A 27,318-nucleotide genomic window follows, 5' to 3' on the forward strand; every position below is an offset into this window, starting at 1 on the left:
TGTGGGTTTTTTCCAAGAAATGAAGTAGCAGAATTACTGTTGAGTTCAGTGCCCAGATAAAGTATTTAGGAGGCTAAGCACAAGACTATTCATCATTTCTCTCTCCCTACCCCCTGCTATGAAAAAACAGATACTTGAATGATAAAGTAGGGAGAAAAGACTGGAGAAAAGCATGCAGGATTGGAAAAGAAATGGAACTCAAATCCTTCGCAGCACTCACAAAGTAATGTTTTTGCCTGCAAGCCACAGCAGGTACAATAGAACTAAGTGAAATAAATGAAAGAAATGAACAGTTTTCTATTTGAAAAGCACTCACTGGCAGAGTCATAAATTTTAAAAAGGCAGAATTAAATGGAAGAAAATCCTCAGTTTACAGCCAGAGGAAAATTTGTATTTATTTCCAGCAAGAGCCTAAATGTGGCTTGAATAAAAATGCCATGTTACTTTGGCTTCCTATAGTGCACTTTATCAGGGACGTGGAGTAGAAAGAATAAGCTGAAAGAGTAAGAGCCCTAGAAGAGGTTTTTTTTTGTGATTTTGCTGGGGATCAAGGATGGGCAGACTGATTAATCCAAACTGTCATGTCTTGGCACAAATAATGTGTAATAATTAAATTACATCAGTGAGTTTGCTGGTACTTTGGAGTGAGAGATTTCGAAATGTCTAAAGTACAACTGAAACTGAAATTGTGTGTAATTGGTGCCATACAGTGAGTGAGAATATTACATAATCCCTGAGGCCGAGCTCATTTACTAACAGATGGATTGTACATTCTGAGAACAGAAGTGCTAGGAAAATGATGCATGTGCTTTGCTGTTAGCATGATAAAGACAATAACTTCCAGTTTGGAAGTCAAGCTAGGAAATTACCTTCCATTGTTGATACGAGTTTCTTGAAAGAACAGCTCAGTTCTTGTTGCTGCAGGATGTCAGTGCTTGATAATTCCTCCATCAAAGGAGCAGGAGTTACTTGGTTAGGTATTCCATAAATGTTCTTTTTGCCCAAGGCCAAAGCCTTTTAATTTTTACTTCATCTTCTCTGGGGGGTGTCACTTTCAGCTCAGGGTAGGGAGAATACTGGATTCAGTCTCTTGCTCCAGAGAATTAGGATGACTTTGCAGGTTGTGACTTAATTAAACCACAGAGAGGACAGAGGTGTTGGATATGCGTGGGCAGCCTGAAGGTGAAATTGTGGTGATCCCACTTCCTCCCATGGGCTGTGTATGACTTTCTGGTATTTAAAGAGCTGGAATGTTTCTTCAGGGGAGGACTGAGGTCAGGCCACAGTAGGTGTCTCTAAACCTCCTCTGTCAGGCCTTGGCCTGGTGCCATTGTGGAGCACGAGCGTGGCTGTGCAGTCTCAGGAGCAGTCCAGGGGTGACCATGAGAACTTGTTGTTGCAGTGAGCCTAAGCAGTCAAGAACCAGATCTCTGCTTGCTTGCACTCTGCCCCGTTTGGAACTCACATTCTGCAGCCTGTACTTGGTACTGCCTATTCCCCTTCACCATGCCTTGGGCCAGAAGAGCATTTATGGAATGCCTAACCAAGTGGCAAGCCAGACCCTTCAGTAAGATATGTAGCGTTTTCTTACAAGGAAAGGATGTTTCTTACCTGCTGGTGGTACCTTCCCTCCTCCTTACTATGGGTGCAGTGTTGGGGTACGTCTCTGCACCTCTAGCTGACCTTGGAAATTGACACAGAGTTCGGGAGGTAGGATAAAGAGAGTTTGAGAGCTTACTGAGAGATACGCATGAATATTGTCATTTTGGGGTATTTGGAACAGTCGTTAAAGCTTTCTTTGTTTTTAGAGAAGGAAAGCTGCAAACTCCTGCTCCTCCAAGAGGTTTTCATCAGGAAATCACCTTGACTCTCATGAAGGCCAGCAGTCATTAGATAAAAAGCCACTGGATATCAGCTGTTTGCTGAACAGCTGAAGTGTTAAGACTCGGGATTCTTGGTACAGTTTCTGCAGGTTCTGGCTGTAAATGACTCATCCTCTCCTCTTTTGTCCTCCTCTGTGCTGGGCAGACATGTCTGCAGTACTCTGTGCTCCAGCATGTCTCTGTCCTGATCACGCCCTGGCTGTGTGTTCCTCAGTTGTGTTCAGCAGAGCTCACAACTGCTGAGCTGCTTCAGGGACTGCTTCCCTGCACTTCTGGCATGGCACTACCAATTTGTAGGCTGAGGCTTGAACTTACCTGAAACTCTGGAGCATGCACTGTGTGACCAGGTTTTTTTCAGTGTTGTACTGCCCAGTCCCTAACTTGTGTGTTGACCAGATGCCATGGTGATAGTCAGGGCTTTGAATCTTGACTAGACATGGGCATCTTTCATAAGAAGAGAAAGGATCACATCCTTGATACCATCTCAGTCTCCTTGCCAATTTTGAGCCCCTGATCTTAAAAAGAACAAACATTTCTGAGTAAACCAGTCATAAGTTCTTTTAAAAATATTTGCAAAACACACAATTTTATTTAATCCTAGGTTTTGGGAAAAAAAAAAAAACAACCAAATTATTTTTGCTGTTTATTTTCTTTGAAAATAAATGTTCAGCTTGTTTCAAGTCCCTGGCAAAGAAATTTTCAGTGTGGGTTGTTAAGTTTTGGCAGAGCTATAACAATCTAAAAGCAGCAGGGATACTATTGGAAAGCACTTGAAAATATTAGCCATTACTATAGTTACCAGCTCTGCTTGTATTTCTTTCTTTGGGCATGAAATTGTATCAGGTCAAGTATTCTCCGAGGTGGGTACACCAAGGTGGAGAGGAAGGACATGAGCCAAGTGTCAGTGAGCAGTGCAGGATGAAGCACAGGTCATGGTGGTCCTTGGGTTCAGAGGAGATTCCTGAGGTCTGAGGTATCAAGTTCCTGGGTGCTGCTGCATGCACCTCACAGCTCTTGGTAGCACAGTTCCGAGTGTAACAGACGTAATTAAATCCCTGGAGGGAAAAAAAATCTCCCAAACACTTGTTAGAGAATTTCAGATTTATTAGAATTAAAGAAATTAATTAAAGTTGTCCCAGGAGATAATAGAGAACACTGTATTCTGTGCTACCTTTTTTGTGAGCTACATCATGGATAAAAAGAAATACATGCAGTTGAAAGAGAGGGCTAAAGAGTAAGTATTTATTGCACAGATATATTCTGGCTATGTTAGCTGCTGTTTCAAGATCAGACATCTGTCCTTAAAATATTTTGCTGCTTGGAGGTTTTTTTTCTTTACCTTGAAATAAAGCCAAGTTTTTCCTTCATAAAGGAGAACACTTGAATAAACACAATCCTAGCATAAAGCCAGTTGGGACTGGTCTGTTGGCAAGGGCTAGAGTTCTTTTCACATAGGGAATTATTAGAAAGACAGTGAATCTAACTTCTCCCCTCTCAAGGGTCCCTCACATAGTCTCTGTTCTTGACTTCTGTAATATTAAGCAGCATGGAACAGTCAGGAGTGTTACACTGGGATATTTTTATATATTGTCCCTTATTTTTCAGAAAAAATGAAATATTTCTTTGTTTTAACTTTGAAATTGTGAAAGATGCAAGTATTTGTTACCTATGGTGCACCCATAGGGACATTTATTTACACATAGCAAGCAGGTAAAACTTGTAAATCTGTTACAGAACAAAGCTGAGAATTCTATGTGGCTTAGAAAGGTTTGTGTATTTTGGGGAGCAGTGTTGGGATGCAGTAGTACTTAACTATGAATTGGATTCTGCAGAAGTTGGCACACATTTATTTTTCCTACAAAATTGCTTCTAAGAGTTGGATTTTCTGTATGTTAGACCAAGTCACAAGAGTTGTAAAGCTAGTAATGTCTGAAACCAGTTAGTAATTTCCAGTTTCCTTTGTCCTCATTTATATAAAATGATTCTTCACTGAGATCTCTTGCTTTCTAAGTTTGGGGAGATGAGGGAGTATCTACACAATTGCAGTGAGACAGGGAAACAGTGAGATCAAGAGCTCTTAAGTGATTTGAAGAAAGGTAGTAGAAGAAGGAGTTGCTATCTCTAAACATCTTAGAGCAAACAGTATGGTAAGAATATGAGGGATAGCAGTAGGCTGAACTCAGAAATGATTGGGTCAGTTGTGAAAGTGGTACAATTGCATTTGTTTGCAAGCATATCAGATTTTTGCTTAGCCTGCCAAAATTAACCAAACTTTAATGAGTTCCATCCTGAGAAAACACTGTGAATGTGGTTGTGGCTCTGTCTGCACAGAGTCTATAATGATATTTAAACCAGAACTGAACTTTTGAGAAATGTGCATTCCTAAAGACATCTTAAAAACAGTTAACTTTATTAAAAGTATTAGGTGTAAGGGCCTCCTGCATAGGCACTAAAGTAATATTCAAACGAGATTAGGAAAGGAAGAGCATGGGTGTTGAAATGAATATAATGGCTCAAAAATCAAGAAGTTAGGAATGAAGAAAGCAGTGCAAACCAGAGCAGGTTGCTCTGTGTGTGTTTCTCGGTATGAGTGTGTACAGATGGATGAACATACATGTGGCATCTCAAATGTGTGGCCTCCCCAGCTCAGGTGGGGCTGTTCAGAAGCACAGGAAGTGCAGTTAAGCCAATGAAGATGACAAGGGAATGGAATAACTTGAGCAGGATTCCATAGGCTGAGCATTTCAGTCTGGAAAAATAATAACTTGGGTGACAATGACTGAGTGAAGTCCATAAAACCTGAGAGTTCATGGAGAATGTGAAGAGGAAATGATTGTCATTGTCTGTTTCAGTACAAGATCTCTGAGTCACTGGCAGAAATTACCCAGTGCTATTCTCAAATGAAGGTGATGTGGCATATAGTGGAACTGACAGACATAGGAATTAGGCCTCCTAAATTTCAGGAAGAAAGCTAAGCATATTCAATAAAGGATTACTAAATGATAGAAAGACATTATATTTATTATATTTGTCTGAGGAAGTCTTTGTGCCTCAAAGTAGAAATGCAGCCTGGAAACATATTCTGACAAAATAGCAAACATTTTTCCCAGCTTTAGGATCACTCTTATGCACCCATTATTGATGCCTTTGGATAACAGACCTTTGATGTGACTTGCAAGGACTTCATGTTTCTGTGTTCTTGTAATATGGTGGGAGAGTTTTGGTGATTGAATCTAATCATTCAAAGGGCCTGATCAGTCGCTGCCTTGAGATTCTTCTGAAGCTCTTCATACTTGGAGGCTTTTTTGCTAACCTGAGTATCTCCACATTAGCTAGAAAGTACTAAGAGCCAGGAATTTCTAGTGCAAATTAAGGATGAAGTCATTATTGACACAATAATGAAGTTGAACATACTCTTCTTCTGAGGAGGGCATTAGGCCCCATCCTTTTCCTCATTTGTAAGCCAATCAAAATAGAGAAATGCATACAGTCTTCCATTACTCAGGGACCCAGTCACTGATGGTTTGCACATCTCTCTGATTAACAGAAATAAAAATATTTTAAGGGCTGCAGCATTGAAATATGTCAAGATACTAAATACAAAAGAGTATTGCTTATACCTGACCGTATGTCTTGATCTGGCAAGTACTAAGAAGCTGTTAAAATGCAGAAAAATGTTGAAATTTTACAAAGGGAATTTATTTTAGATCTTTAGTGATAGGTCAAATTACTGTGAATTCTAGTATTTCTTGCCTTTTCACATTTGCTTTGAGATGTTTAAAACAGCTTAGTGTAATAGCAGCTTTAAAACACCCTTAGGTTTCAGGAATATGTCTTTTGTAATCCAAGCTGTTAAATCTAACCCCTGTGAAGCCCCATGAAGTCCTATACACAGGCAACTGAGGAAGGAACTTGGTGCATTCAGTGGTGCTTTCTGGAGAAAGACCATTCTTGAGCTGTGGTTTTCTTTGAGAAACTGCTTCACTCTTGTCTGAATAGGTTCAGAAGCCTAGAAAAGATATTTTGGTCTACAAATCTGAGTCACAGGAAAATCACCATCCCAAGGATTGGACTTGATCAAAGAGGAGAATAGACAAACCATAAAGAACCAAATTCCCTGGTTTCTGGCTGCAAAAATGTTACTCTAAACATAAATTCTGTCATTAGGTAGTGTTTGAGCATGACAAATGAAGTGAACTGGTTTGCCCCATGTAAGTCTATTAAAACAAGTAAAAAAGAGGGTTTGTTTTTGTCTAGAAATACACTGTTCTATGTAACTATTATCTTTATATGAATCATTGTTATAGAAAGAGACATAATTTTAGTTAAGTGTTTTTCCAGAACTGTATTCTGCCCCTCTTCACACGAGCTCTACAAGTAGGGATGGGGTGCTGGTGTTCTCTCATTCCAAGTCTGTTACCACAGACTCCCATTATAAGGAGAAAAATCATTTCTGCCGGTAATTTCTCACAAGCAGGTGAAGATCACATAGTAGAAAAACCTCACACTGCAGTACAAACCAGATGTGTTTAGAACAGTTTTAGTGTGTTGTATAGACAAGGATTTGTTTGGGCAAAACTCCTTTAAACCCAAGAGCCGTAAACCAGAGTGGAGAATGTGAGCCAAGAGAATCTACTGCACACCTTGGTTGCAGGATCATCAAGGAAGAGCTTGAACAGGTAACAGAGCAGCTCCTGGAAATACTGTCTCACATGATAGCAAATGTATTTTTTTCTTTCAATCAGAAGGGATGTTTCTGAACAATCAGCATAGGACTGTGGCACAACCTTCCAGCCACTCTGTGTTCAGAACCAGGCACCTGTTAAATCCAGTCCTTGCTAGCTGAAGAGGAAAGGATCATCTCTTTTTAAGATAAATCTAAAAAGTCTGATAAATGCTCAGGGCCATATGAGATCCTGAAGAGAAGTGATCTGCAGCTGTGTGGCCTTTTCCACAAAGAAATGATCACAGGTATTTGTTATGTTTGTAGGAAATGGGTGTTCCTATTTCTGCCAGTTGTGATGCAGTCACACACTTGGAAGGAGCTTTATCCAAATGTCTTTGTGCCATCACATGTTCTGCTCTTGTGATCTCCTCCCTCTTGAATTTGCACCTTTTCGTCCCCCTACAGCATTGATATACAGCCAAAAATGCAGGTGCCTGATTGTTAAATGGGCTTTCTACTTAACTCAGGTAACAGGACTAGGGTGCAGTGCCTCCTTTCCTAAATTCTGGTCAGCAGGAGTATGTAAAAGGTCAGAACATGGAGTTTCCACGTGTTTTCCAGGGCATTTGCATAACACTCCTCCCCTGCCCCCAACTTTATGTTTTGAGGGCTCTTATTTTCAATAGGACAAGCAGAACTTTAGTATTTCAGTCCTGCAAGCTCAAATAGAGCTTTGCAAGAATAAAATTTAAAAGTAGAAAACTTGAACCTGTAAGTTTGAAAGACTTTTTTGCAAGTATTTGCAAGTATGCAATTACAGCTGTATATAGTGAGAAGAGAGAGCATTTGTATTTGTGTAAAGACATAAATTGTGTTTATTTGGGTGAATCACCCATATTGCTTAAATGGCTGTTAATTGGGGTGATACTGTGTAGCTGTTTAGCACCAAGGATGGAGAAAATAGAGCTGCATTGAATGGAGGCTTCCACTCCAGGCTGTCCATTGGAGGTGTCTCCTGCACTGTGGAGTGACTGCTCTGCCACTTCTGATTTTTCAGAAGAAACAGGTTGCATTTTTGCATCATTCAAATAGCAAAATGGACTGGCATCTTTTCCATCTCCTGTTCCTAAAGGGCAGGACAAAAACAGCATCAAAAGCTTGCCATGCCAGAGCAGTTCCTTTGAAACAATGAAATAGTTGCCATAGAAGCAGTGAGTCATTGCTGTATGGGAGAGGTGAGTGTTTCCCTGGAAGTGGCTCAGGGGTCTGTTCTGAACACCACTCATAACTGAAACGATTTCTGTTCTTGCCTCTCTTCCTCAGGTTGGCTTCAAATGTTATTACTGTTTGTTTATGCTCTTTATGACATTCATGAACCAGAAAATAATAATGGTAGGTATTGTAAAAGCTCAGGAAGGAATGAAAAGGCAGCATTTCAGGAGTCAGTGTGTGGCATTGAGGAAACAGTTCTAACTTTGGTGAGGTTATATGGGGTTTTACACTTGTTCTCTGAAGCACCACCCTTTTGAAGAGAATTGTGGAGACCTTTCATTGAATCCTGCTATGGCACAGTACTTCTTGCCAACACTAATACTGAGACATGATCAGGGTGGTGCTGACATGCATTAGCTTTAGCCACTTAGAGAAGAGGTGTTTAAAAAGACATAGAGTTAACATCAACTACGTGAATTGTATTATTTTGTTTAACTGTTTCTTGCCGTTGCCAACAAGGTCAATTTAGGCTCGATTTGGAGAATCATTTCATGAATTTTTAAACTGCACTGTTTCTGAATTCAGAACATCTGTATATCTAAGCCCTCTCTGCAGTTTTGAAGGCTTTACCCTCATGAACCACATCAGAAATGTGCACTCTGTATACGAATTTTAGGACAGAAGATAGCCTTCTTAAAGCACTATATTTTGTGGCGTTGGTATCTGACCTTAGATATTGAAATGGTTTTCTGCTTTTCCAGTTGAGTTGTTTAAATAGAAGCATAGAGTTTGCTTACTCTTGCTGAATCTGGGCTATCAAGTAATTTGGCATATTTGCAGCAGATCAGTATATTCAAGCAGACATGAGTGCTTTGTTAATACGTGAGCTAGGAATATTTATTTCAGATTATATTTAGTCTGCTTTTGTACTAGAGCAGCTTTAATGTCCTTGTGGTTTTTAATTTTCTGAAGTGAAAAAACAATTAGTGCATTTTAGAGGTGCATACATTATTTGGACCTATTGTACCTCTTGAGCATTAGAACTTTCGGGGTATGGAGCTTCTAGTTGCAAATTTAATGTTCATATAACAAAAGAAAATAGTCAGCCTTTCAGGTTGAGGTACTTCTGGTGGTTTTTTCTATCACAGTATTTCCATTCTTAGTGAATGTGAGCCGTTTGATCAGCTTGAGACTACAGAGCCTCAGAACTGAAGCCCCAGGACCCTGGATGTGCCTGTGAGTGCTCTAGCAGTAGGTGTGTGTTGGAGCAGCCTGGCCCAGGATCCAGCCATGGGGAAACTTCTCTCCTTCTGTGTGGGGACATGTGCCTGTGGCTGGATTCAGTGCCAGAGCCTCCTGGGAGTGGGCTAGACAGATTCCTGCTAACCTAGGCAGAAATGAGAGCGGCTGATTGAACTGCATGGGATCAAATGGGGACACACCCACAAGCCCTGCACTCACCTTTAGAGGTGTGTTTGCCAAAGGAATGTACATACTAGGATTAGGCTTCTTCATCTTCTTCACTCTTAAATGCTGCTAACACAGCCACTTCAAAACACTTGAGTAAACTCCTTTAATAAGTTCTTTGTAGACTGGGGTCTCAAAGCTCTCTTGACTTCTATAGGTGACAGGCAGCAATGATCTGTTTGCATTTCAGTCTTTATTGCTGGGGATTTAGGCAGATTTCATAGACCTTACATTGGGTTTGTGTATGGGAGATCTACAAGTTCCATTTAGAGAATCTTTCCTTAAAACAACAGGAGAGAAGTTGTTTTCCTCTCTGAGGTATCAGTGTGAGATGCATACTTTAGATTTTTTAATCCTTTTTTATTAGCTGTTATTAGTTGATATCTCTAAGACCATCTTTTCACATGATTACTTTTCCTGGATGGCTTTACTTTTTCCATTGTAACAAGAATAAAACCTTTTTTCTCTCAAGTAATTTTCTAGCCAGTAAGAAACTATTGAATATCTTAGTGAAAGAGTCTTTCTATGTCTTCATGTGAGTAGCTTTTTTTCACTAAACGGGTGCATATCCACCTACTATAAATGTAATTTGAATTCTTAAGGTTGTCAAAAATGAATAGCTTGCTTCTTCTTACTGTCTGAAATTTATCTGACCGAGTGAAGTTCAGCTTAAGGCACAGATAGGTAATGAAACCAGCTATTGTGCAGGTAAGAAAATCTGTGATTAATTAAGTGGACCACATCTGGATGTGACCACAATCTAATCGTGAGGGGCTGTAAACAGCATCAAAGATTTGTGAGCATTAGGTCTGTGGACAGCAGGAAATATTTGAAAGCCAAAGCAGGATCAAATGTTTGGGTAAAAATTATGGTTATAGCTAACCACAAATCAAGTGAGAGCCATTAGAATGTTGTTTGTTATCCTGTGGTTGAATGTAAATTCTCAGCATTGCTCCTTTGATTCGTAAAGCAAATGAGGGTTAGGCTGAGACCTTGAAGACGTGTGAGACATTGAAGTGAGACAAGCAGGCTCTGCTGGCTTTCTTGTGCTCTGCCTTGGGAGGTTTCCTGAAGCATGAGGTTTACCTCTGGCTCAAGTACAGCCATGGCTCCTCACTGCTGAACAGCCTGTTCAGTTTGTTTCCACTGAAGAACATGCACCACCAAACCCTGCACTGGTGTCTGTACACGGGCAATGCCTCCTTACAGTAAAATGCTTCAAACACAGGCTGTGCTGGCATTTCCCTGCTGTGCTATTAAAATGGCACATGCTGGCTTTTACTCTCTAGCAGTCATAACATCTTCATTGGGGTCTCATTTACTACCCTTCACAGGCAGAAAAATGAAAGGAATTATGTTTATCTAATTGTGAGAGTTAAGATCATATGTGAAGGTCAAAGATTTTAACAGTGGCCAAAGTAGTAGTATTACGCTCAGCTTCCTCACACAGTGAGGGGAGAGCCATCCAGCCAATCTCTAGGCAGACTTGCTTAGACTTCAGAGGAGAAAACTGAGAAAAACTGGTCTCCTTTCTAATGGAAAAGAGAGAGACTTACCTAAGACAAGAAATAAAAGTTGGGGTGAAAATAGCAGAAACTGACTGTCTGGGAGAGGAATCTAAGTCCACTAATGCAAACTGTAGTTCTGAAAGATGAGGAGCCAGAGCTTTCAGATGCCAAAGCAGTATGTGCTTCCTTGTTCCTCATCTGCTGCACCTCCTGCCTGGAGGGAAAGGATTACGTGAGCAGCATGTCTGTGATACCTTGCTGTCAATACCTTATTGTCAACTTTCCCAGTCTGAATTTCTCCAGTGTGGCTGTTAGATACTGAGGGACACTCTGAAGGCCTTGTTAAAGTCAAGGCACAGAACATCCATTCCTCTCCACTCATGTGCTGAACTTGTCAGTGAATCACAAGTTCAGACACAACTTGACTTTGGTATGTCCATGATGGTTGATCTCGGTCTTCTTTTTTGGTTTGTTTTTTTTTTGTTTTTTTTTGTTTTTTTGTCTTTCCTACGTTTGGAAATTACTTCCATGGGGATTGGTTCTGCAATCTTCCTGAAGGCTGTTAGGGTGACCAACCTGCAACTGCACCTCAGGTTCTCCTTGCCCTAAATGAAGATGGATGTGGCAGTTACTTTTTAAGCATCACCACCAATCACCATGACCTCATCTGGTCCCAAAGATTTGTGTACATAAAATTTTCTCAGGTGCTTCCTAACTTGATCTTTCTCATTTTCCCAGACTCAGTGGAAATGATTTAATTTTACACAAAAATTTATGTGAATGAAAAATAATATACATACTTCTGTTTGACACATTTAAATCCAAAAGTCTTTTAAATTTGTTAGTGCATTTTGCATTGTGAAGACCATGGAATTGATAGAATTCTGCCCTGTCAAATCCATAAAGAGGCAGACTTCTGTGACTTGGCAAATTTCCAGTTGATGTCAACTTTGAAGTCAGTGAAGATTTCTTTGGAGTAAAGACATGAGCATTTGGATTAAAATATTTATTTATGATTGATAAATGAAGTCCACCTGGTCACCAGACAAGGAGAACATATGATACAAGAAGAAACAGTTTGAGATTTCTTTTTCATTTCAGTTTAGTAGAACATTTTATTTCATTCCAAAGCAAAAGAAATCCTTGGGTTGACTGAAAAATTTTTAAGAATCTATTACTGGTATCAAAGCAGCAGGAGTTGTTACTCATGTGGTAAAGGCTAATTTGAAAAGAAGTGCAATATCAGCTTCATGTTTAGGTGTAAAAAATTCAATTTTTTTTTTTTTATTGTTTTGCAAAGACCTACATTTTGATTTCACAAGGATTGTAAGTGCCACCTTGTGGACATCATTATTCTTGTATCTCATAGGACACAGTGGTGAAGTAGAATAATAAAATTTCATTTCAAAATCTGTGACAGAAATTCGTTCTGTTTTCTTTGAAGTTTGGGAGATTTTGATTGATTTTCCAATATTGCTGTTGATGTGCTGAAGTGGAAGAACACACTACTGCTGGCTTCAATGGCTGTAAATAAAGCCAATACCTGTCTCACTTTGAAGTCCTACTACCTCATATTTGTAGTTCTTGCTGGAATTCCTTTGTTGATCACTCTCAGATCTTTCTCCTGAGTAAGCTATCAATGGAATACCATGGGAGTGAAACCCCAGATGTCTGATGTTCTGACAAGCTCCTTATGTTGTGACCCCCAATGTCCTTGTGTGAAAGTGGCTGGATGAAGTGGTTCATGTGATGTCAAGAAGTAGCCTGTGTGATTTTTGGGGGTGTGTGGGTTGCAGGGGTTTCTTTGTTGGACCTTCTGGCCCTGGTAGATCAGCTATGTCATGTTTGTGAAGGGTTTGGGGTATGTCTTGTCTCCAAAGCATAGGTACACTGATGCCTGTAACAGCAAGCCTTGAGTTGGGCATTTCTACCCTTTTCAGAGATAAAACCAAATTTTATTCTGAGGAATACAGAGTTTCTAATTACATGCAGCTGATTTTTGCTCACTAATAACTTAAAGGTATTGTCATGAGGTACATTAAATATCTGCTGGTTATCTTAAAGCTGTCTCATAACGATCTGGAGCTTCCTCACTAGCCAAGTCAAATTCAAGCCTATACTCCAGAAGTAAATCCCATGTGGTTTGTCTGTATGCTGCTTTGCTGTCAGCCAGTCACAAATTCCTACTTATCTCCAGGCTATACTTAGGCTATAATATCAAAATTCCAGGACATCAAATCTCTTCCTTGGCTTGCTGCTGAAGTATTTTCTGTGTTGTCACAAAACAGAAGCTGATTTATCTCAGATAAGTTGTTTTTTAAACTGTAAGAAAGAAATGGCCAGCAGTGTTGTTTTTGCAAAAACACACTTATATCCCTGCTCATCCAGGATTCCTTTAGTATCTCATCTTTAAAGCTGTTTTATGCATTGTACAAAGCAAGATCAGTTGGATGGGGCTTGGAACAATCTGGTTTAGAGGAAGGTGTCCCTGCCTATGGCAAAGGGGTTGGAACTGGATTATCTTCAAGGTCCCCTTCCAACCCAAACCATTCTGTGATCCTAGGAAATTATTTTGTTTTAAACTATCCTGTCCAGGTGTTACTGAGTGGGTTGAAGGTTTCTACTCAATGAGCAGGTGGGTCTCTTCTCTAACTGTCTAGATGCAGTATGAAGATTTCTCACAGACCTCTTTTGGTGAGAATAGGCTGAGTACTCACTTTTAGAGGAGATTACGACAAGACTGTAGAGGAAGTAGTTCTGCTTCTGTAGAAAGCCTATTTTGAATTATAACAAAATCAAAGCTCTCCACCTCTTTCCTGAGCAGCAGCTGTGGGAACTTTGTTGTTCAGCTTCTCTTTCAGCTGAGGACTATGCAGTCAGCATGATCTATGCATTACTGCTTGTGGTGTGTTCTTGGATTTTGCCTGGCAGGATGTAAAAATCTTTGGCTACCTTGAAAACACCGAGTCTGAGAACCCTTTGGGTTTTATTGCTTTTTTCCATACAGAAGACATTGCTGAAATGCTAATTTACAAAATCATTTCAGAATTGATTCTTCTCTGAAAGTCATGCTATTCTCAGTTGTTGTGTCCAAAGTCTGCAGTTGTAAGATCTTGGAAAAAGAAATCTTACTTTATTTTGCAGAGCATTGGCTGTGACGACTATCTGGGTTCTGACAAGGTGATTGACAAGTGTGGAATATGTGGAGGGGACAACACTGCTTGCAAAGTTGTGTCTGGAGTTTTCAAACACACGCTAACAAATCTTGGCTACCACAAGATAGTGGAAATTCCTGAAGGAGCTACTAAAATCAACATTACTGAGATGTCAAAGAGCAACAACTATTTGGGTAAGTTGCATCTCAGTGAATGAAGAATGCTTTGTGTGCTAGTGCAACTGGGTGGAGGTTATGCCAGGAAAGGCCTTCTGAGCAGTGTGAAATCAATGTCAAGAAGAAGAGAGGAAAGAAAAGAAATCATTAAACAGATGTTTTGATCAGAACTAACTGGCTGTTTTTAATTCTAGATTGATCTTGCATGACAAACATTGTCGACCTGTTACAATCTATTTCCCTGTCTGTCTGACTTGGCTTTAGTTTCTCCTTTTAATCGGTTCCGCTGTGATGTTTCCCTTTCTCACATCATTAACCTTCTCTGATCAGTCAAGAATCCAGCCAAGCAGGTGCTTGTGTATATAAAAGGCTGCTTGAGGAGAAAAGAGCATTTTCTGATTGCCAAAAAATTTCAGTTCTTTAAAGTGAGATAATTTGATATTGAGGAGGTACTTACTTACAGAATCCAAGTTCTTTGTACAGCTGTTTATTCAGAAGCAGGTCCCTAATTCGAAACCATGGAGGATCCTGGAATATTTATAGTAACATAACATCTTAATGTATGCTTCTACATATGTATAGTGGGTTTGAAATTAAAGATTGTGTGGAATGTATACCAGATCTATATCAGACTTGTGTGCATTTATGAACTGTGGCATTCCCCACTGTAACCTGTTGTGTTCCCAGGTTACAAAGGCCTTAGTTTGGCTACATTTGTGCATGTTTTGTTGGCAATTCTGATGAGTGGACTGGAGAGAGAAGAGTTACTTATGATTTAGAAAACCTGCCCCTCACCCTTCAGTTTTCTCTTCACCATCTTTAGATTGGTCTTAAAAATTACCATTGCAGACGGTAAAATTGGAGGCACCTGAGAACTTCAGAGCTAGCTTGGTGTGGTTATTGCTAGAGACTGTCTAGCTGTATTAGAATGCCAATTGCCAGTCCTCTTGTTGGACTGCTGCTTCCTCTCCCTTCTGGTGGGTAAAGCATCTCAGCTGCTGCTCAGGTACGAAAAAGGAAGGTGCTCATTATGGAATTGCTTTTACTCTCTTTCCTACTTTCTTCCCCTTCATTCCTGTTGAAGCTGGAATGAGTTCCACAGAAACGCTGCCTGTAGATGGGAGTTTATTATGGGGAACAGTCTGAACTGGAAAGTGAGTTGTATAATTTTACCAAAAATTTACTTCTAATTTGAAGAATAGAATAAGCTAGCCTCAGTCCAAGAAAGCCAAACGTTCTGAACCTGTTGTCTGGGTGGTTTTCTCAGTTCTTATTTCTCTTGGTTTCATCCAAATGAGGTTTGATACATTATATACCAATTTACACCGGCATTTGTTTTTTCATGAGAACAGCTTGTATAGCATCCATCAACACTGACTTAATTGATGATGAACTAAACCAATAATTCTTTCTAAAGAATTTCCATGGATACTTGTACATTTGGTAGAAAATGGATGAGAACATAGCTGACTTGGCAGTACAGTGGAAGCAGTCACATTGCTAATATATAAAATCATGGAGTTGAATGTAATTTTTCTGTCAGATTTATGTGCCAGCATCTGAAAACAGCTGACAGAAAAACTCCTTTAACTATATTAAAATGTCCTGAGCCACTTGAACCTTTTTTTGATGGGCAGGACAGAGAGAGAGCAACATTTTTGTTCAAAAATAACCAGGCTGTTGGCATGTATGGGAAAGTGATAGAGTTTTTCTTTCCCATGCTACTCCTTATCCCCTGAGCTCTTGGTTTATGCTATCATCTTTTCTTTCTTTCTTCTTTTTTTTTGCTTTTTATCCATTTCATATGTTTTATTTAAAAGTGCTGGTATGGATTTAGTCTGCTAAATTTGCCAGCTCCCTCCCATGTTAGGAATTCTTGAGTATGTAATTCCAGCCTAGAAGGATTCCAGCCACTCTGCTTACATTGTTACACAATAAATTTGGTTTATTGAGGCAGGTGAGTTACACCAGGACAAAAATGAACATGTTCAAGCAGATCAGAAAGCTGAAACTGAGAGAAAGGCTTACCAAACAATTTATTGGACAAGTGAAATGGAAATTATGCAGTTGGCTTTTTGGCATATTGGTGGTTACAAATTTCTTACTGATAAAATAGCATTCAGAATTTAGACATTTTTGTAGTGCTCATAACACTGGTGGATTTGGGAAACTTGAAAACTCAGATCAGGCATGTACTGGTTTCTCTGTATTTATGGTAATAAGCAGAAGTCTCAAACTTTAAAAATAACAATTAAAAAAATTAAATTATTTTTATGCTGCAGCAGCAACAAGAAAATTAACCCAGCAGCCATTCCTTTAAGGATGTAGTTGAATGCTTTGCAAAACTGAATTTTCAATACCTTATTCTGTCATAATCCAGTTGTAGCTGCTTGTAAGCACCATTCCTTTTTTTTTCCAAGGAGTTGGTTGCTTTTGGTTTTCCTTTCACTTTGTACATTTTAGTTCCTTCAATGCAAAATTGGTAGTCAGCTCAAGGTCATTAAGATTTTTTTTTTAGGAGGTGATGGCAGGTGTTCCTAGGTATCAGTTACTCTGTTTTAATCTGTTTGGGAGATTCTCTTGAGTTCCATGTGATTTCATTAAGCAGGTTTACCAAGCTCCACACTTTCCTCTAAAGTACTAAGCAAGTGAGTGATCAGGAGTGTTCTCAAGGAGGTATTTCTTTAAAATTAGGAAGTGCTGGAAAAAGCAGGCAAGAATATGAGTTTCAAACTCGGCTAGAAGTCATCCAAACGTTTGAAAGCTTCTCCATACTGTTTTTGTGAACTTTTGTATTAGTCTATTGCTCATCTTTGTAAAGCCCTCAGAAAAAGCACAGTTCTGTCGTTTCTGCTGAATATGATTCAGCTTTCTGAGTTCTCTCATTTTGAGGACTGCATTTTTGGCTTTTGCACACAAGCTGGAGTGATTCCAGAATAAAATGTTTAAGTTCTTGCCACCGGAAAACAATAAACTTCTGTTAAAAAGAGAAAGCATGGCAGTGGTATATAAAGCTTTAAGTGTTTCTAGAATTTTATCTGGGTAGTCAGAATATGCAGATTAAAGGAGATGGGCTAATTGGTTGTTCAGGGAACTTTATAATTAACTTTTCATAAAATTCCAGTTTGGAATGAATTGAATTTCATGCAGCACAAATAGAGTATTTTCTTCTCCTCCTGCCCAAATATTCCAATTCCTTTTAGGCTTTACATTTCTTGTAGATCTTTACTGTAGGAAGAGTGTCAATGTGATAAAGGAAAATATTTTAGCAGTCAAGTTGAGAGTGGGCTGCAACATTAACTAGTGTGTCTTAGTGAGCCAAAACAGACTAACTCTAATAGAACCACGAGGTGTATCTGAAATTCCCCAGGAAACATCTCATGCTGGTTTTCTAGTGTGTGTTTGTTGGGAAAGAAAGCAGTCCAGTTTTGGAGTGCTGTATAACAGCTATTCATAACTATTAATGATGTATTCATCAGGCTGTATATTTACTCTGGTATTTTTTTACAGTTGAGAGAAAAAGCGATGTATTACCAGCTCTGTAAAGTGTAGAGAAGGCTCTAGGCTGCACAGCCCTGAGCTATGTCAGAATGACTTCTCAAAGTCCTTTTCGGCAGTATTTTCCTACTGGCTCACATGTAACAGAACCTTTTGGTAACAGAACTGCTGACCTTGGACAGACCTTTCCATTGGCAAAGCACTTCTGTCACATGCTAGAGACAAAGACATACTTTTTATCCCGCTGGTAATCATCATCTGGACAGTTCTCGTACACTGACATGGGAAACTTGCCACTGAATTAAGTAGGACCATGATACCTTCAGTGGGACCAGCACGTTACAGCACTTGTGCTGCAAACATGTGGGTTGGAGTATAAATACTTCTGCATCTTTGGGATTGGGATTTGAGATAATAGCAGAATTTAAAGCCAGATAACACAGATCTGAAGTGATTACTTGGAATGTGCTTTTCTTTCATATTGTGTCTTGAGAACCTAATTGAAAGAAGCTGGTTGCTATCCATATCCACAGCCTCAGCTGCAAGGCAATCTGTTGGGAAGGAGGTGTCAGCAGTTCAAATTAAAATTTAGCTTAATACAGAATTGAACAATACATTGCTTGAAACTGTGTAAGTTTTGAAATACACTGCATAATGAACTCTAATGGAGATAATCTGGTAATGTCTGTACTCAAGGAACACTTTGTTTCTGGGGCAGTTGTCTGAGTGTGGAGTCCTGTGGATTTGGGGTTGAGTGCAGGAAAAGGTAGCAGACTCACTGCCTGCCATTGCAGGCCTGCAGGCTTCTGAGGCTCTGTCCAAAGGAAGGTGGATCATTACCTGTGTGGGCAAATCTCCTAACATTTTCTTTCTTACCCAAATGCTGTTTTCTGCAAAGATGTTTGTTTCATAGTGAGCTTGTTTAACTGCTAACTGTAAAGCTCATTACAGTTCCTTCAGGGAATATATTATGGATTTCAGTTTTGTTTTTCATGGAGTCACTTCAGCCACTAAATGAGATAGAGACATCTTTTGATCTAGTCCATTTTCCCTGCTTTCTGTAAAATGATGCTCTGCTATTTCTAGCATCTTGTATTAGCACATGCCAGTGTACACCATTTGTGATTAAAATAAAAGTTGCAGATTAACACTTTTTTAAACAAAGGTCCAAGCATGTTAAGAGCACTATTGTGAATATTGGTGTGCCTGAACAGGAATATGATTTTAAGAAATTTGTTGTATGAAAACAACTGGGCTTGATACTAATGGGGCTCTGAAAAGAAATGGGGCTCTGAAAACCATTTTTATTCAGTATTCCCTGTAGCAGATAACAGTCAAACAATACATCTCATGATGAAAGATTGTTAGCAGCTCTTGAACTTAAAATAACATTTTGAAATCAGTTTAGAGATTCGAAATTACAGCAAATAAAGGCATTAGATTAGAACACTGGCAGGAATTTAGAAGATAAACATTGCTAGAGGCACTGCTGTGATCACGTGAAGAGCTTTATAATATATATACTCATTGATTTCCTTCATGTGGTACTCATTAAGTCAACTAATATACTTCAAAATATACTTTTTAAATTGCTGTTAATGATTCTTTTAGTTTTGTTTTTTATACAAGATTAAATGTTTCTGTGCAAAAAAAAGATGCAATGAATATAGTAATATGGAGGAGAGGATGCACACTGGAATTTTTAGGGCTTGGAATGAGCTTTATACAAGGGATCTGCTTATAATAAACTTCTGCTCCAGTGGTTCAGTGTGCCTTGAGCTCAGTGGCTCTCCCACTGCCCAAGAACTGTCAGTGCTCCATTGATAATTCTCACATTTCTGTTCAAAACCAAAGCCTGCAGTTTGTCATTTGAGTTTATGGAGTGCTGTAACCCAAAGCTATGCTGTTATGTATGTTTATTGGATGGATTTGAGACCTTCCCAAGTACTTGAACATTGTATTAATCATTGAGTTCATCCCTGTATCTGTCAGTGCATCAGAGTTGGAGTGTCTCTCTTGCATCTGTGGCTTCCTGAATGCATTACTTAAAAACAAATGTAATTACAATATCTGGATAAGAATAACTATTTTTTTTACCTTTTGTCCTTTGTACTCTTGACTGTTCTCTGCTGGAGTTAAACAACAAAGATATTTCTTAGTACAGCCAACAATGTGCTCCAAAATGTGGAGAAAAGATTTAAGGAATCACTTTTTAAATAAACTGAAGTTCAGTTTAACACAGCAAGTAAACACAGCAAGTTCAAACCATAAGGAAACTTCGGAGTGAATTCTCAGTGTCTGAAGAGGCAGTTACAATCAGCGTGTAAACTTAAGCAGCTCGTTTTGAATAGTGTTCCTAAGAAATGCTTTTTATGATCAGGTATCCTAGTGAAACTCTTGTGTCCCTATTTCCTGAATACTGAACTGGAGAGTCAGGAAATACTGCACAGGAAGAGGAAGAACTTGGGGGTGTTTTGGAAAATGTTTACAAATCAAGCATTCTGATAAAAACGTGGAACTGGCAATATAAGTTGATAACTCCTGGTTATTGGCTTTTGCCTTATCTCTTTGTCTCCACTCAGTCTTGTCCTTCAGTGCTTCAGATTCTATATTTGGTCAAGTATTTTCTGATTCTACCAGATTAGCCATTAATAGCTGCTTTAGAAATTGTGGGGTACCTTAAAAATTTCAATTCAATGTCAGTTTTAGATGAGACCTGATGAGCAGAGAGGATTCTGATTTTTTCCAGTTAATTCAACTTAGTTAGCTAGCATTGCTAGTTGTAGATATATTGATTCTCTGAATTAATAATAATTTTAATTAATTGCTCTCTGTGTGGCCATGCCTTTATTCAAAGGTAACACAGATCTCTTAAGGGACTCATCTTTCTCACCAGGGATTTAAAAACAGCCAAAAAAGAAAGTGTCTAATGCTGACCTGTCCAGGAAAGTGCTTTTCCATGGCTCTTATTTTATGCACAGAAGCCCAGGGTCTGATCAGAAAATATGCATTTTTTAGCAGCTACCTAGTTCAGTGCATGTGATTTAATATTACACTAATTGCTGACAGATTCTCTTCAGGATTTATGTTTAACTGGGTGTGCTGGCCTGAGAAATTGAATAGGTCACATTTCCTTGAGCTGAAAAGTGTGGTATTGTGGTTGGCTGGTTATGGCTAAATGGGTTTTTATGGTGATTTTTAATAATTTCATGGTCGTCTTCTGCAAACTGCAGTTTCAGTGTGTGGGGGGCCTACAGCTTGCTCTGACATTAAGTGGTGTTAATTACCTTTACCACAGCCAGTCTGGCTCCCATATTCTGTGTGAAGGGTTCAGGGAAATGGTGGAGAGGTATAAGGAGTCTCTGCTTTATGCCTGGAGATGACAGGAATCTTAGAAGCGTATTCTGCCAAGAAGTTTTGGATCAGCCTGAGTTTGGATCTTGCTCTTTGGGGTCATATTCCTGTGTCTGTGGATAATGTATGTATAGATAAGCTAGGAGGGAGAATTAAGACCAGCAGAAGTTTGCTTCTAATGCAGAAAGGTTATAAACCAATAGGAGACAGTGTATCAAGACAGAGATGTGTAATTGCTCCCTTTCCAATATTTCTCACCTGTAGTTCATTATTAGGATGTCCAGCTCTCCCTGTACACACACTTACACTTCTGTATCCTTTCTGTTATTGTCCTTAGAATGGTTTCAAATGGATTTTCTGCAGGGAGTGTTTCTTTCACTAAATAAATGTTCATCTTACTATAGCCAACATGTATTACTTGGCTGGGATGACCAGTTACTAAAACCCTTGAAGCTGTTAAGACTTTGGATGAAATTCAGCCCTGATAAATTCAATTCCACTGAATTCAAGTTGCTCAAGCATCTTACCTAGTGTAATGACCTGTAGTTGGAACAGAATATATTCAGGACATTATTCTTTGCTGACCATATATTTTTTTCAACTACTGCTGTTGCTTAAATAATTGCAATTTAGAATTTCTGGCAGGGTTATCTTATTATAGTAAATTCCAAGGTGACCTTTTCCCTTCTGGCTTCATTAAATAGCCAGCTGGTATCTAATACTCTATATAGTGGCCTGTAGGGTTCCATGCACATTTTGAAATCATATAAAAGAAATACTTTCTCAAAAGCTGGTTTATTTATTTTTATTTATTAAATGGCCAATCTTAAAAAACATTACAAAAAGACAGACTTTGCTGTTCCTCTGGGTGATGGGAAATACTCTTTCCTCTGGCCTCAGATTAAGCCTTGATGGCTGGGTTAACTTGTGTGTCCCAGCTTTCCACCACTGTCTCACCAAACAGTTCTCTGCAGGTCACTTGCCATCAGTGTTTTCACTCAGGATCTTTGAAATCAGTTTCTCTTTGTTTGCTGAGGGCAGGAGGCCTGAGGGATGGCCCTGAGCTGGGGTGCTGAGCAAGAGATGCCTTGCCTGGGAGGCTCCTGACTTTGTACCTAGTCTGAATCTCCAGAATTCTCCATGTTGCTGTTTTTCCAGGTAAATGGCTCCTTGGCCTTTATCCTCTGCATCTTAAAGAAGAGTATGGATGTTTCTTTCCAGCTGCCTGTGCTGGCTGTGCTTTTCAGCTCATACCTGCTCATTGGTGGCAATGGTCATCACCAGTTTTAGAACCCATAAAAATCACATTTTCATTTCCTAGTTGTGTCATCATATGACAGAGGTGGTGGTGCATTCTTTTACCATGTGTTTGTAAGCATTGTTCTTATAAAAACAACACTTGCTACAACAGAGCAGCAGCTGAAACCTGCTGTTGCTTTGATGATCTGCCCTGCAAATACATCATCTGAACAATAGCCAGCAGCAATGAGTCCCACTGAGGTGTTGTTTCAAAAGTTCTGTATTAAAGGAATGTTTTTTTCTTCTCATTAAATAGGGAACGATTGCTTTGAAAGGCAGGGAAAGGATAAAGAGCAATATGCAAAATAGTGAGAGGAAACTCAGCCTGGTTGTTCAGTTTGACTTGTAAAACACCCAGCAGTCTGGTTGCTTATATAACTTTGCACACTCCCTTGGCATGGAATCCTCTGGAGAACTGACTCTGCAAGATTTTCAGTATTTCCTGCTTCTTGTCAGACCCCAAAATCTTTAATTTCAGCCTTTCTCACAGTGTTTTGATTAGACTTCTGTTTCCAGTTATGGACAGAAGTAAGGAACTTGAATGCAAAAATTTCAAAGAAGATGCATTAAAACATGAAAGAGATGGCCTGTTTGAACAGTTTTTATTAATCTGAACCCAATTAATGGGACCTTTTTAGATCTCAAAGCTTTAGATTATTTTTGTCTTCTAGCTGATGACCAAGCCACCAAGCAGTTTCCATGCAAACACTCCCTTGAAGGGTGCAGAGTGTTTGGAATATCAACTCATTGTTTGTTCAAGGCTTCTTAAAATACCTAAGCTCTCTGAACAGGGGGGGCTAATGGGGCACCTTTTGGTGAGTGCATTTCATGGCACTGGGCAATACTCAGTAAAATGAATTCTCCTCTAACATTGCAGCTGACTCTCTGCTTTCACTCCACTCTGGCCAACACAGGACTGTGTTGGAAATGTCATGTACTCTTTGGAAGTTACTAGCTTTGGGAATTGATTAAAATCCTTCACATGTGATCTATTGCTCAGCTGTATTTTACTTGGAATAAACACTACTTTATAAAGTTGTTAGCAAGGTGTAGTCATTGCTCTGATACAATACTGTTCTCCTTTTCTTACAAATTTTAATTCAAAATTAATTTTATTCTGTGACTTAGTTGTGCATAAAGAATGATCAGAATCAGTCCAGATTCATAAAGTATCCATAGGCAAATTCCCAAATCTCATGAACACACAATTCTTCCCTTTCATGCCAAGAGGAGAAGTTGTTACTAATTTAAATAGTTGTTCAACTGCTACATAAGAGAACTTGAGAAAAAATGGTTGAGAACCTGGTTTCAATTGTCACAGATATTTCTGTGCAGCATTCTTTGATTCCATAATCTTATTTTATTCTGAGCAAAATTCTCTTTTGGATTGAGAAAAACCTTTCTTTGTTCCTTAAGCATCCCTTGATCTAGTCAGATAGAATGTGTTCTTACATCTTTGATTCTGTAAAAGAAACTTTCTTTTTTTTTTGCTGTTCCTTCTCTTATTTCCCTTTGAACTGCTCAATTTCAACATTTTTGGGTTTTACCCTTTTCAAAATCTCTTTTAGTAAAATAATCACCCAGTAGAAATTCTACATGATTAGTGGCTTCATGGTTGGAACCAATAAAGAGATTTCATCTGCAGAGAATATTTTTATATTGCAGCATTAAATTCCAAAAGAAATCCAAGTCCTTTCTAATACACAATATATATGGGGATTTAAAACTTGATTTATAGACTGTATGATTAAGTTAGTCAAGGGAGATTAAACTTTATCCTTTATTTCTTAGCTTGCCCAGTGCCTTTGTTTTCTATTGAATATTACTTCAAACACTTTGTGTCAGAAGAATTTGGGTGCTTAGAAGCACTACAGACCCAGTCTCCCTTTCATATTTGTACCCATGGCAGCAGTAGTTGCCCCATGGTCATAGCTCCATTTTTTGAATACCAAATTACTTTAATTCTGAAAATGCTGGGAGTGTGTTGAGAGATGTGGGTCAGGTGAATATCTGCTGTGAGACTGAGGGCTGGCTTTTAATGAGCTACCTGGCAAAGCTTACCAGCTGGCATGGCTAATTTAGGCATGGCTTAAGGACCCCAAGACTGAACAAGTGAGGATCTGTTGAGCACTGATAACCATGACGTGCCAGGGGAAGGGTTTTAAAGGTGTAACAGCCCAGCTGCAGCTGTTGCTGTTTGGGTTATTCCTCAGTCCACTGCCTTCAGTCCATTCCCCTACTCCAGCTCTTCTGTGGAAGAGCAGAGCACGGCCCTGAGGCAGCACACTCTCACTCAGTGGGATTGTGTGGCACCTGAGCAGCCATCTGTGGGTCCTGAGCAAGGAACACCCCAGCTGAACTGCACATAAGGATTCTGTGCAGGAGTTCCATTGAACTCATGGGAGGTCATCCTCAGGGAGGAGCTAGAGCTAGTTAGGAGGATTCTAACCAAGCATGGGGACATTTAAATGATAAACCATACCAGAGCTTTGGAAAACTTGGAAAAGAGATGTGATTTATTGGTTTCATTGCAATTGCTTGTAAGGACTTAAGGCAACAACACCTTAGTGTGTAATGTGTCTGCTGATGTTCAGTCAGACTGCAGAATTAAGATTCCTTCAATAAGTGGAATTAAAAGTTTACTGTTGAATTTCCATCATAACACTTCATCATTCTCTTTTAGGTTTATATTGCAGAGGACTGGGGGGGATTTAATTTTTCTCAAGTGTCTGGCAAAACTAGAAGAGGTTGTTCTATATTCAGAATGATAGTTCCTCAGATTTTTTGATTGTTCTTACAAAAAAAAATTTCTTTTCTTCCCCAAGCCTAATTAATGCAGAGGAAGGCCAAGTAATGGAAATTTGTTTGGTGTGAGCTTAAATTTATGAACACACAATACCTTTTTACAGTTGTTTTTTGCCAATTTAAAAGAAAAAAAAAGACAGTGAAGCATGATGCAGTCTAGCATTTGTGTCAATAGGTTGAAACTTTTCAGCATCAAAATTTTCTTTTGCATTTTTAGCAAAGCAGACTTCTGAAGAAAAGTCTCTCACGTGTCTGTTGAAACAAAAGCACAGTCTTGAGAACTTGTGGTTTCTTCTGGCTTTATCCATTGATACAGTGAGAAATCAATTCTTCCTCTAACCCTTGCCTTCTAAATAGCACATCACAGCTCATCCCTGGAGCTTCTGAGTCTCTAGTTCAGAAGAGTTTGCTTGTGGATTGTTTTGAAACTGTTCATAGAGTCCTAATGAGCACCAGACCTAGTTTATTGTTCTGCCAGCAGTTAGCTTTATTAGAGGGAGAGCTATTTTGAATTGAAACTTCAAAGTTTGTGAGTTACTATAAGCAAAGGTTCACTGCTTTATGAATGAACAGAGGGTTCCTTCCCCATGCCTGTTTGTGTGAGTTCACTTCAGAGCAGTTGTGCAGATTTTGGAGAACTACAAAGGAAAAGCACAGAATTTTAGTTTGCTCTGTTTGTTTGTGAAGAAGTGTCACATGTTTGTAATTTAGTACATTGCCATGAACCTTACAGATAGTATAATTAATAAAGATAAACATGGGAAATTCAATTAATGTGTTCAGGTTAACATTGAATTAACTTGTCCTGGCAGTAGCCCTTGGGAGTGTTCCTTTATGGCAAAAATCTGTAGCATCTTCATTGCACACATTATGGAAGCAAAGGTGAAATCAAACTGAATCATTTTTTTCCTGCCTTGGAATATATCTAAAGGCTGAGGAGGAAGAGACAGGGAGTGTGGAGTGGGATGTAAGCATTTGTGTTTTATTTCAGAATCATCCCTAATGCAGATGTAGCAATAGAAATTTGACACTTCCCTGGAGGTGAGTTGATGAAGGCTTTTTTCAGTCTTTTAGCTTCATCACTTGTTTTAAGCAGAAAACAATGGTAATGTGGTTAGGATACCTATGAGGTCTGACCCAAATCAGGCATGTTGGAATGCAGCTTACCTTTTAAATTAGTTACATGCCTCTCCAGTGGGCTTCATTCTGTAGGTGCTGGGGAATACTCTGTAGAGACCCTCAACTCTGCTCAGTATGAAAGTGTTAATAAGCTGTAAAGTGTGAAAATCTAAACCTCAGAGTGCTGCATGTTAGAACACAGGAATACTGTGACAAAGCACATTGACTTGATTACACAGCAATGCTACACAATTTTTAGTGTTTCCTTAGTGTATTTTGTGTATGCATCTGAGATGCAGATTTCCCTGATGAACTTAGTGTCATTACTACTGGACTAATGCTGATTTCCTTCCAGTTGGTTGGATTGTGTCATTTTAATTTACTATGTTTAAATTTTCATCCTGTCTTAGAGGTAGAATGAATTAACACTCAACTGTGAATTTATATGATCAGATTATGGCATCTGCTCATATGTGACTCATCTGTTGCTGTGGTCTTAACATTGGTACAGCACTGTTTATGTGGAGTCAAATTCCTGTTGGATTTTGTTTTTATCAGGAACTGGTATCTGTTCTGCATCCACACCTACTTGGGCTTTTTCTTCCCTCCTCCAGTATAAAACAACCATCCTGTGGCTTTCTTCCCTTGAAAACTGTGAAAAAGCCTTTAATTTGCAGTTCTTACCTCTGGTTCTGCTCTCCTTCTAAGGGAGTTCAGTGCCACCCCTTGCAAGGGGGAAACTTCTCTCACTAATTGTGCAGAATAATGCAGTAGTGGAATTCAGTAGGTCTGCATAAGTGCTGACTCTAACAACTTAAAACCTTAAAAACACACTCTATAAGTCAGGTTTTTCAAGCAAATGTTTAATGTTAGTAGTAATGTGTGTAATTGGTCTGAGTTAGTGAAGTCCAGGTCTGTTTTGGAATGTTGTACATTTGATAAATTACAGTCATCTTTTACAAAGCACTGGGTTTCAAATCAGAGAGGAAAGTGAGGTGCAACCAAAGGTGCTGCTTGTTGGCATCCCCAGCAGAAATGAGGGAATGGGATTAAAAGTTTATTTAGAACCTCCTGATGATCCAGCTTTCACAGAGTCCATATCCATGGACCAGAAATGATCTTCTGAGGGAATGCAGTAACAGGCCAGAGCTTTCATCTCCTGCAGAGCTGCCCAGG

General features: G+C 39.2%; 1 protein-coding gene across 1 annotated transcript in view; it reads left to right on the plus strand.

Annotated features, from left to right (window-relative positions):
• Positions 1 to 27,318, plus strand: part of THSD4 (thrombospondin type 1 domain containing 4) — a 92,263-nt gene that overhangs the window by 21,839 nt on the left and 43,106 nt on the right. Inside the window, exon 2 of the mRNA XM_059858222.1 lies at positions 13,881 to 14,085. Coding sequence (XP_059714205.1) covers positions 13,881 to 14,085 — 205 coding nt within the window. The remainder of the gene's footprint in view (positions 1 to 13,880; positions 14,086 to 27,318) is intronic.

The sequence above is a fragment of the Haemorhous mexicanus genome, chromosome 13, assembly GCF_027477595.1.
Source record: "Haemorhous mexicanus isolate bHaeMex1 chromosome 13, bHaeMex1.pri, whole genome shotgun sequence".
NCBI lineage: Eukaryota > Metazoa > Chordata > Aves > Passeriformes > Fringillidae > Haemorhous > Haemorhous mexicanus.